Source organism: Syngnathoides biaculeatus, chromosome 1 (assembly GCF_019802595.1).
Source record: "Syngnathoides biaculeatus isolate LvHL_M chromosome 1, ASM1980259v1, whole genome shotgun sequence".
Classification (NCBI taxonomy): domain Eukaryota; kingdom Metazoa; phylum Chordata; class Actinopteri; order Syngnathiformes; family Syngnathidae; genus Syngnathoides; species Syngnathoides biaculeatus.
The window spans coordinates 12,865,493-12,876,667 of NC_084640.1; the positions used below are offsets into that span (position 1 = coordinate 12,865,493).

Genomic DNA, 11,175 nt, shown 5'->3' on the forward strand with positions numbered 1-11,175 from the left:
TCCGTCACATATACAATATGAAAATTCGAGTGGTACTGATGGGAAGTCGGATGGTGACATCCTCCTCTCAATCGAGCAATTAATTAACGCTTCATCAAATAACAACTAATTCACACTACGGATGATGTGGTTGAACATTTTGTTGTTTAAATATGCAAAGTTTGATTCTCTTTTGTTTTATGTGTCAGTTTTACAGGAAACTTGAGAGAGACAGATGAAAACCTTGAAGCAAGCACACTTTGCCTTTTATTTGAAAGTAAGAATTACGTGAAAAAGTGTTTTAATAGGTTTCAAAATTTAGGAATGTTGCAACCGTTTCTAAAACTGCTTTTTTTTATGTGGTCTCTCTTTTTTCACAGAACTTTACCTACTGCGTCCGGAGCATATAGTATCCTCCCTGCATACTTCAATAACGATGGATATGCAAGTTGATAAATGAGGAATCGCTGCTCTAAAATAAGATTATGGGCCAAAGTGGGGGTGTGTCACAGTGCCCCCAGGCTGACTTCCAGCATGGCAGGTGGGATATGGAGAAGGGGACGAGATGTGTCACTGACCACATTCGTCACCGGGGAATGCGGCCATGAGTCAGGAAATTGCTGGGCCTCATCCGTCACGTCACACTTAACCCAGTTTCCCTCTATTCCATTGGTTTTATTTCTAGCTCTACAGCAACCCCTCGCCCGAACCCCCCACCCCACCCGCTTCTGCTCATCGAGTAACTCTGCCGTCCTTTGCGTCAAACAGAAGAACAAAATGAGATAATTTTGCGTAAAACATGTTCTCTGGGCTGAGTTATTGTACTTGCGGTTTCCCACAAAGGGCCGTTGTGGCTGTGAAACGATGAAAATCTTAAACCGCCTCATCATATTTACACATGCAATTTATGAACTAGTTTTGGAATCAGAATTCAAGAGTGACGGCTTTTTCCAACTGTTATTGTTGTTTGGTAACACAAAAATACTTGTGATATCTCAACGTTATCATTTATGATAGGACAATTTGAAATTTTGGTACATATTTTAACAAAAATTAATGGAAGTTGATACACATGATTTGTTTCCGCGGGCCACATAAAATCAGGCGGCGGGCTGGATATGGTCCCCGGGCCTTGAGTTTGACAACTGTAGCGGGGACGAACGAAAGATGCTAGATGAAGTAGCATATATGTCTTATAATTTGCACATTATGCACTATGTCGAGTCACTGATGGTGTAGAGGTACACACGTCTCCATTTGGTACGGGCAGCATGGGATCGATTCCCGCTCGGTGATGGTGTCGATATCTGCCTTGTGACTGACTGACAACCAGTTCAGGGTGTAGTCCGCCTTTCGCCTGGAGCTAGCTGGGATAGGCTCCGGCTTTCCCGCAACCCTTGTGAGGATAAGCGGCTTGGATAATGACATGACTTTTCATTGACAGTTAACAGCTCATAGGGGTGTGGTTTCAACACTTCCGGCGGACACGTCCACAACATTTGAGAACTGAGAAAGGGGCTTTGTTTTTTTATTTTGAAGGCTCATTTCATGTTTCCAAACTTCCTCAGCTCAACTTCCATTGGACATTGACCTGAAACTTTCTGGAAAGGTTCCATGGCTTTAAAACCGTAGTGAATAAAAAGACTCTGAAGACTTCTGGAAGGAAGTCTTCTCAGTTGAGTGGACGAACGTTGCAGCTGCAAAAGGAGCAGACCCACTCCATATTGTGTACGATTCTCCCCCGCAGGTGCCCCAATATTTTTGTCTACACGGCGTATGAAGAGATGTGCGCTGTAGGAGGTCCCGCTTCAAAAGGCAACTCACGCACATCCCTGAGGGTATCGATTCACTGCGGGCAAGAGAACGCTGTACCGCCAGCTCAGCTGCTGCGGGGATTAGTGAGTAAAATAGGCCCGAGCCAATAAGCATTTAAAACGATACACAGGGAGCGAAGGGATTTGATGACTATCTTCAAGGAGGCTCCGTTCCAAACGTTTTCGCGATTGAGAGTCATCAGTTTTGCAGCAGATTGGCTTGATCGTGCGCGTGCGGCTCGGTGTGGGAGTCGGTGCCGTTCACGTGGTCGCATCGCTGGTCACGGCGCTTGAAACTGCCTCATGAATGGACGGGGTCATTTTGAAGCACACTTTGTGTTTGGTATACACCCTTATTAGGGTTATTTGAGTGAAATGTGAACATTTCTATGAGGTGACGTGTTGGTTAAAAGTAACATTTACCCCTGAACAGGCCCTCCCCCCCCCAAAAAAAACAAGTATTGGTAATAATTGATTTTCTCAGGAAGGTGATTTGAAGTCCATGCCAAAAAAAAAGGGCGTAAGGTTAAAAAAAATAACATCGTCATCAATGTAGACTTTCTGCGTATGATTTTTGAGCAGCATGCACAATGCATATTCAATATTATAGTGCCTCATTACCAAGTCTGGTTTGAAGAGGGGAAGTGAGCGTGAATCGCGCCTCACGGAGCGATTTGGGAGGCGCAACGACGCACACGTTCACTGACACGTGATTTATATTTCAAAGACGAGCAGAGGAAGTTTGGAGAGGCATCATATTCGAGCATGAAATATAAACATCGTAAAGTCCCTCTATAGCAAACATAAAGACGGCTTCTGAATACAACAACCCTGCCAAATTTAAATTGTTAAAAAAACTGTGAAGTATTTAAAATGAGGCTTCAAAACTGGATGCTACCTCATCATGAATCTTTCTAAGGCTTACAAATACAAATAATATGTGGACTATGCACCCGTGGGTTGTCCCTGCACTGACAACGGGGCACTCTAACGTGGCCATGCTATTGCTCATTTTCTCCACGAGTTGCGCAGATTCACAGGCAACAACAAGTTTTGTGGTCAGATGACACCAAAATGGAACTTTTTGGTCATAATTCCACTAACTGTGTTTGGAGAAAGACGGATGATGAGTTCCATCCCAAGAACACCATCCCTACTGTGAAGCATGGGGGTGGTAGCATCATGCTTTGGGGGTGTTTTTCTGCACATGGGACAGGATGACTCCACTGTATTAAGGAGAGGATGTCTGCAGCCATGTATTGTGAGATTTTGGGGAACAACCTCTTTCCTCTTTCCTCTTTTATGACCCGAAGCACACAGCCAGGAAAACCAAGGACTGGCTCCGTAAAAAGCATATCAAGGTTCTGGGGTGGCATAGCCAGTCTCCAGACCGAAACCCAACAGAAAATCTTTGGAGGGAGCTGAAACTCTGTGTTTCTCAGCGACAGCCCAGAAACCTGTCTGATCTAGAGAAGATCTGTGTGGAGGAGTGGGCCGAAATCCCTCCTGCAGTGTGTGCAAACCTGGTGAACAACTACAGGAAACGTTTGACCTCTGTAATTGCAAACAAAGGCTACTGTACCAAATATTAACAATGGGTTTCTCAGGTGTTCAAATTCTTATTTGCACCTATAGCCCACAAATAAATCAGGAAAACGCAAATGATAGAAAAAAAAAAAACATGCATAATGCATTTAGAAAGAAATCTCAAAATTCACTTGACAGGTTCAGTAAGTACAGTAACTAAATGTTTGCATTTCATTACTTCCCACTAGTGGCGATTTATTACACGATAAACACATTCTCTCCATTTGTTGGTATGCCCCACGCACATGGAAGTGCGCGGCGGAGGCTTTCCACAGCAGAAGCTCGAGTCTCTTCCCAGTTCAACAGTCTCAGCACTGTCTCAGTGGATTACACAGAGGATCAAGTGGGAGTCAGGCATTGGATTTCCAGCGTTAAGCACGTGGATAATTATCCTCTTTCTCCCCCTTTTTTTTAAAAAAAAATATGCCAAAAAAGTGCTTGCTTCCCTCTGAGCCAGTTTAAGTAGTCACGCTATTCTCTGAGTTTGACAGCGGCAAGTGTCACAAATATCACAAGCGCTTTTCTTTTCTTTTTTGTTTTTTTCCCCTCTTTTTTTAAAAATTAATTGAACACAAATGTTGACCTCGCTCACTCACCACCCACAGATTTCGGGGTATGGGGTCATAGAGTCATGTCTGTATGCCTGCACTCCTGTGTGTGTTTTGTGTACGTGCCATTTGATATAATCTCACGCCTTAGCATGAGCTTGGCCCAGACCGTCTAGTGCTTGGCGGGGAGAGGACCAGCCATCTGAAAAAGTGCGTGCTGGTAATGTGCTTATAGAATAATATGCTTATGTGATCCTCCCCCCCTTCGCCCGTCACCCTTACCCATATTCACGCACAAACACACTCATGTAAAGCACATACCAGACCGACAACTAATTCAGATGCAGAAAAATTGCATCAGAATGTCCGACATGATTTAAACAATGGCAACATGAATGGGACTAGCAAATGCAATAGCTTTTTTTTTTACCCCATACACACCAGTACTGTATATTTTCCTTATGATGATGTACTGCATATCTTTTTCAAATGTATTCACAGCCTGACTTTAACAAATTTAGTAAATAACTTTAATACATTTACGATTAATCTTGCCTTTGTCAAGGCATCCTTTGACCTCTGTTTATTCCTTGTTTAGCAGATGTCAGTGTTATCAAAAACTCAGCCTGCGGGCTATAACTGGTCCGTCAGGGAAGCTAGTTCGGCCCCGTAGGGTCGATTTTTGCAAAGGGATAGGGTTAAAACCTGCAGAACCGTGATGAACCGTCATTGCTAATTTTGTCCACTGGATTTCACGTTGGCATAACATTTTTATCCATCAATCCATGATCTGAGCTGCTCATCCACACAAGTGTCACGGCAGTGCTGGAGCCTATCCCAGCTATCTTCGGGCAGGAGGCAGGGTACACCCTGAACTGGTTACCAGGCAATCACAGGGCACAAATAACCATTCGGACTCACAATCCCACCTAGGGGCAATTTAGAGTCTCCAATTAATGCATGTTTTGGGGATGTGGGAGGAAACCGGAATGCCCGGAGAAAACCCGCACAGGCACGGTAGAACACGCAAACCCCACAGAGGTGAAGTCAGAATTCAAATCTGGGCCTCAGAACGTTGAGACAGATGCTCTAACCCAGCAGTCGGCAACCCGCGGCTCCGGAGCCTCATGCGGCTCTTTCATCCTTATAATGCGGCTCTGATTGGCTTGGGAAAATAAATTACTAATTTTTTTTTTTGTATTTAATTGAAGTGCGTTTTATTTGTGTTAGTTTTTATATTATTTTAGTTCTAAATTTGAAGATTGTGATCTTGAAATATTAAAATATTAATTAAATTATTCGATATTATTTTTTCGTCGCTCAAAATAGACGTCACACTGCGGAAGCGGGTATACCCGCTGAAACGCCGTCTATTTTGAGCGACTTTCAAGCCCGGCAAAGCCAATGGAGAAACATGCTGCGGTAAAGTAGTAAAAGTTTTTTTTTTTCTTCATTTTAGATGTGCGGCTCCCAGTGTTTTCTTTTCCGTGGAAACCGGGTTCAAATGGCTCTTTCGGTGTCAAAGGTTGCCGACCGCTGCTCTAACCAGTCAACCACCGTCTTACCTTAAAATATTTTTTTCCTGTCAAAATTAAATATTTTGACATTGAGAATGGCAAAACGTCACTCAACAGCTTCATTTCAAAGGAGTTTGGTTTGGTGGAACCCTTTCATGTTTTGTTCATGCACTGTCACAACTTGTATATATTTTTAGGTACACATTTAAAAGACGGTGGAACGGTGGATCAGCTGGTGGAGTGTTGGCCTCACAGTTCTGAAGACCTGGGTTCGATCCCGGACCCGCCTGTGCAGAGTTTGCATGTTCTCTCCGTGCCTGTGTGGGTTTTCTCCGGGTGCTCCAGTTTCCTCCCACATCCCAAAAAACATGCAACATTAATTGGACACTCTAAATTGCCCCTAGGTGTGATTGTGAGTGTGGCCGTTTTTTTCTATGTGCCCTGCGATTGGCTTGCAACCAGTTCAGGGTGTACCCCACCTCCCACCCGTTGACAGCTGGGATAGGCTCCGGCACTCCCCGTGACCCTTATGAAGATAAGCGGCAAAGAAAATAGATGGATGGATTTTTGTGGGGCCAACAGTCTTGAAAGTGTCTGTGGGTAGGTCCGCAAATGTGACGGCCACGCAGACACTTTTCGAGATTGTTTCAAGCGCCCCCTTGAACAACGTGACAGCTGTCCGATAGAAAATAAACACATTTGTGGCATCAATACTTTTCGGTTTCAACATTTCCTACCGATACATTTTCCCCTGATTTAAAGCATTCTGGTTAATCCATATTAGCAGACACTGATCATTTTTTACATATATATACTTTGTAGCACCTGTACAAGAGAAGGACGTTTTAAAATATAGATATTTTTTTTGCATTTTGGGGGTCACTTTCGTAAAAGTCATCAAATGTCAGGGTAAAACTGTGAAATTTATTGTTTTTTTATGGCTGTCAAATGTCAAAAATTATTCAAATTTTAACCCTAACCGCGTAAGGGTTAACTCATTTTAGATGCAAGACCATCCAGTGTCACATCCACTCTTGCAAGGATTTATGGTATGCAAGCCTAAATTAAAGATGCTCTGCCGATCACGTGCATTGTGTCACAATGTGGATTGCATTGTGCACAAATCGTGGTGGTGAAATCGAGCACTTACCACAAGGAGCGGAGAAGAAGAGGATCTGTGCGGGTCGCAGGTTGTCAAATAATGTCGTGCTCGTGCCCCGCGTGGATCAGTGTCATCGTTCGGGTGCAATTTTGGCGGTTTAAAAAAAAAGAAAAAGAAAACCAACGCTTTGCACGGCGTCTTCAGTCAGCAGCGTGCTTGCTTGCTTGCTTGCTTGCTTGCTTTGCGAATGTTGGAGCCGCAATGCGAGGTGGGGTTGAATCGAGTCGAGGGGGCGCTGCTGAGAAGGAGCAGAATATGGAGGAGTGGGATGGATGCAAGACGCGCGTGGCCGTGGGCGAACAGCGACAACGTGTGGCCCCGTTTCGGCAACTAAAACTTGATATGATGCACGATAACAATAAATTAAAAAAATAAATCACGAGGGACAGATTGTGGCAGCACTGTATTAGCTCTCTGGCAGACATAAGTCAATTCTTTACAAAGGCACAATATGTCAAACTAACTCTTATGGCCACTGTGTGTGCTTTGCAATCACTTACGGAAATGTCTTCATAACTGTTAGCGTGTTGCTTAATAACCACAAGTGAATTATGCACTTCATAAGAACACCAGTGGTGAAAGTCACCACCACAAACATAAATCTATAGGGCTGCGGATCAATGTTCTACTCCCAAAGGGGAAACCGCAGTGGCACAGCACAATTAAATGTTCCACTCGTGTTGTCCGCGGCCGCACACCGGAGCGGGCTCGGGTGGGATGAGACGCCTATCAAACATTGACAGCACCAATGAATCCCAATCGGCTGATTGGCATTCCTAAGTGGGAGGCCGCTCAAGCGGTGGTCGGAGCACCCGTTGCTGTCTGTCGTCAGTGAACAAAGGCAACAGAGATCAGTAATGTACAAGCTGGTTCCGTTGAGAAAGGGCGTTTGGGTCGATTTTAGATCTTGAGGTGTGCAGATAAGTCAGATGCAAAAATGAAAAAAAAAAAAAAGCAGAGATGTTTAAAAGTTAACGCATAGTAATTTCGACAATACTAGTTATTAATAGATGATAGCACCCAAACTATATTTCACAGTCGAGATGTAGCACGTCTACATACTTCCTTGACACTAATTAGTGGACTACATAATCTAGATGCATCTTCAGCACACAAAAACACAACGATGAATCATTTTTCAAAATGTGGAGAGGACAAAAATCAATTTATTTTTTCATTTATTCGTCAATCTCAAATACAAATGCTGAAGTCTCCCTGGCCACTTTCATGTCATTTGAAACCAAAAAGTTAAAATACCCATCACGGTGTAAACATTTTAATTTGACAAAAGTATGAATTATTTGAGACTGGAGCACATCATGATTGATTAACGTTCATCCTGCAGAACTCGTTGGAAGGTAACATCTCTATAGACGTGGAACACAAATCGAAGCATTGAAAAATACCACTTTAAAAACATATATTGTAAAATCATATCTCTAGGTACAATGTCCATTAGAGAGAAAAAATATATGTATACGGACTTCTTTTTTCCAACAATAACTCCTAAACAATCCACACAAAAACGTATTCAATATTTGCTTTGGGCAGTTAAGAAAAATCAAGCATTTTACAAATATATGACTTTACCAAATGATTGCAATGTTACTTGACAGTTAAAAAAAAAAAACTGTGTTCTAAATGTTAAATCATTCAACCATAACTTTTTTTTGCTAATGCGCTCCCAGTGATTGGTGGAGCTGGGAGATGAAGGGATGAAATGGCTTTCGACCATTTACTGTCATAAAACTGCAGGTGTGTGGATGTTTATCAAATACACTCAGAGTATTCAACATCAATAATAAATGATCTAGCATCAAACCCGCAGCATTTGAGCAGGGGGCGGCTTCAAAGGAATTCGTCCCAAAGTGAACCTCTGTGCTTTGAACTGGTCGAGCTCCTCGGGGGTCAGCTCGCTCTCGGGGGAGAACAGACTGTCCGAGGCCCCTCCAGCGGAGCTTGCGGCAGCACTTGACTGTCCGAACACGCTTCCCGCAGGTGCCCCGAACCCGAAACCGCTTCCAAACGCTCCTTTGTTGTTGTTGTTGGAGTTGGCAGTAGATGAGAAGCTGAAACCCGAGGCCGAGCCAAATCCCGAAGATGAACCTGGCGGCTTGTTGCTGGACGAAGAAGCGAAGGAGAACGATGCGGCTGAAGGAGCATCAGATCCAAAACCAGACGAAGAGGAGGGAGCGCCGAACCCAGTTGCGGCTGAGATGGCACTACCAAAACCTGGTGCGGATGCTGGCGTGGACGAAGAGCCGAATCCACTCGCCGGAGACCCAAAACTGAAACTGCTTGCCTGGATTGGTGCTGCTCCAAATCCTAAAATAAAAATAATTATGCTGATTGGGTTGTTCCATTCAGAGAAGCCCCCCCCACCCAAGTACAATTAATTATTCGCACCCCTGCTATTACATCCATTTTTAAGTGATCGTTTTTTAGTGTTTTAGTGAGTTAGCGACTTCCAAAGTACAAGGACACTGAATTAAACCAAAGGGAGAGATAATAGTTTGACCATGACAATTACCTTTACTTTCCGAAGCAAATGAAGAGGATCCAAATCCAGCTGGTGCTGAGCCAAAGCCACTTGAGGGTGCCTGATGTGCTGGATTTTTTAGTTCTGCCAGCTGCAAAGAACAAATAAACTCCCTCAATTCCTCAGCAAGCATATCTGATATCAAAACATTACTTGCATATTCTTTTTCGTCTGCAAAAATGACAAATATTGATAGTTTTCTCAAATCATTTGGTTGTGAAACTCTTCTTCCTGTGTTACCGTCATTCTGGGCCTACAGAGCACACCTGGTTATAAGCCTCAGTGCACAGAAAGAGTTTAACGCTAGCTCGTTGGTGAGCTTTGTGGGGCTGGAACGGATTGCTACCATTTACATTCATTTCAGTGGGGAAATATGATTTCAGATAAAAGTGTCTCCAGTTAGGAGCATGGTAACACAATGAATTATACTCTTAAAACAAGGCATCACTGGCGATAAATATAGCTGCGTGCGACTCACCAAAGCCGCCCGAGTGCCTGGATTCATTAGCAGCAGCTCCTGGATTCTGCTTCTCCACTGACTGAGCAACAGATTGATGCCATTCAACTAAAATACATGCACCAAGAAAAGCAAAACATGTAAATACTTTCAATCGTGTGTCACTTCAGAAATTATACGATAAGATGACTCAGAATACACTTACATAACTCTGCATGTTTCCTGATGCTTTGGTGGAATAATATTCAAGCCTAAGCTCTTCTGGAGATAGATCACTAAACCCTAAAAAAGGAAGGGAATGTCGTATTTCATTACCAAGTGCGTTATCAAAAAATATATTTGACAGAGATGATGTATTTGTGTTTGATACAAACCAGATAATTGTGTTTTGAAATTACAATAACATGAGAAACCCCACTGGCCCGAGCTCTCCCAAGTCTTGATGTCGCTCTGAATGTTCTCTCTGTATGATTGGGAGAAGGACAAGTATATGAAATTTGTGCATTTAGGTCATGCGGATCAAATGCAGGACCGTACTTCTGCACAACAAGCAAGACTCACAGTTTTTGTTCATCATCTTCTTCGCCGGCTACCGCTGCTTCTCTTCCTCCTCCTCCCCTCTCAAAGTTGTTGTTGTTGTTGAGTGCTGAGAATCGGTTTTGAGACGAGAAGCTAAATTCGGAGCTCTTCACGTCGTGTCCTCTCCCGCCCCACTGATCGCTCCCGCGGGTGGACTGTTGCTGGTTGAAGCCTCCTTTTTGCTGAGAGGGATTCACCCAGACCCTGTTGCCATACCCTGAAACATGGAAATAAATTGACATTCCCAAAATTTATAGTCAAAGGACAGTAAGATTTCTTTCAAATCATCATACTAATCTTGTGAAGTTACTCTGACAGCCTCTTTCTGTCATTTGTAATGTTAATGTCGGGAATTTTATCAACTATAAATTCCTCTTGAGTGTGGTGCAAGATTACGAACGTTATAATGATTTGAATCTCAGATTTAACAAAAAGGTCACGCCTACTGTAAAATAGATACCTTGACTGAATTTTCAGTGGTTCTAAAGATTTATACTTTAAGATAGCTCACATTTATCAGGGGGAAATTAAACTATTATACAGGAATTCTAGTTGGAAGACTTGTTTGATAATCCTGATTGCCTGTAAATGAACTAATATCTGAAATTTTACACACACTGTAACGGTTCAGTACTGTACCTCCACCACCTCCTCGGGACTGCTGCGGAGCCGAAGAGCGGTTGTAATTGTTATATCCTCCGCCTCCTCCTCCTCCTCCTCTCGGATGCTCGTTCCAGCATTTATCGCCGTAACGACAGCGCCCTTGAAGAAAAAAATTACACACCGTCATGTTTTGTTTTGTTTTGTTTCTTTCTGCTACTGACCACTTCAAGTCGCATAAAAATGACGTATTAACAGGGGCGCTCCAAAGAAGCACCGCCCAGTTTCTTCTTCTTGAATGTCTAAAACAAAGGACAGCATTGTGTTGGCGACTACTGCCCCTAGAGGACAGCGTGAAAAAGGCAACCTCCTCGGCGGAGGCGCGTTGGTCGG

At 43.3% G+C, this 11,175-nt stretch overlaps 2 protein-coding genes across 2 annotated transcripts in view; both read right to left on the reverse strand.

Annotated features, from left to right (window-relative positions):
• Positions 1–6,783, reverse strand: part of rims3 (regulating synaptic membrane exocytosis 3) — a 28,232-nt gene extending 21,449 nt beyond the window's left edge. The window contains exon 1 of the mRNA XM_061817878.1: positions 6,596–6,783. The gene's annotated coding sequence lies outside the window, so the exon portion shown is untranslated. The remainder of the gene's footprint in view (positions 1–6,595) is intronic.
• A 1,639-nt stretch (positions 6,784–8,422) lies between these two features.
• nup42 (nucleoporin 42) lies at positions 8,423–11,049 on the reverse strand. Its single transcript, XM_061817713.1, has 7 exons — positions 10,822–11,049; positions 10,165–10,399; positions 9,978–10,066; positions 9,809–9,885; positions 9,625–9,711; positions 9,138–9,237; positions 8,423–8,932 (listed from the first exon to the last, which is right to left on the reverse strand). Exons 1-7 carry the CDS (start codon positions 10,970–10,972, stop codon positions 8,424–8,426), a joined length of 1,248 nt encoding a protein of 415 aa, XP_061673697.1. The 5' UTR covers positions 10,973–11,049; the 3' UTR covers position 8,423.
• Between the last annotated feature and the right edge of the window lie 126 nt (positions 11,050–11,175).

Coding starts and splice junctions, on each gene's coding strand:
- nup42 (XM_061817713.1), bottom strand. CDS start 10,972: ATGACGGTGTGTAATTTTTTTCTTCAAGGGCGCTGTCGTTACGGCGAT. Junction 10,067..10,164: donor GAAGATGATGAACAAAAACT/GTGAGTCTTGCT, acceptor CCAATCATACAG/AGAGAACATTCAGAGCGACA. Junction 9,238..9,624: donor CAGGCACTCGGGCGGCTTTG/GTGAGTCGCACG, acceptor TGTTCTTTGCAG/CTGGCAGAACTAAAAAATCC.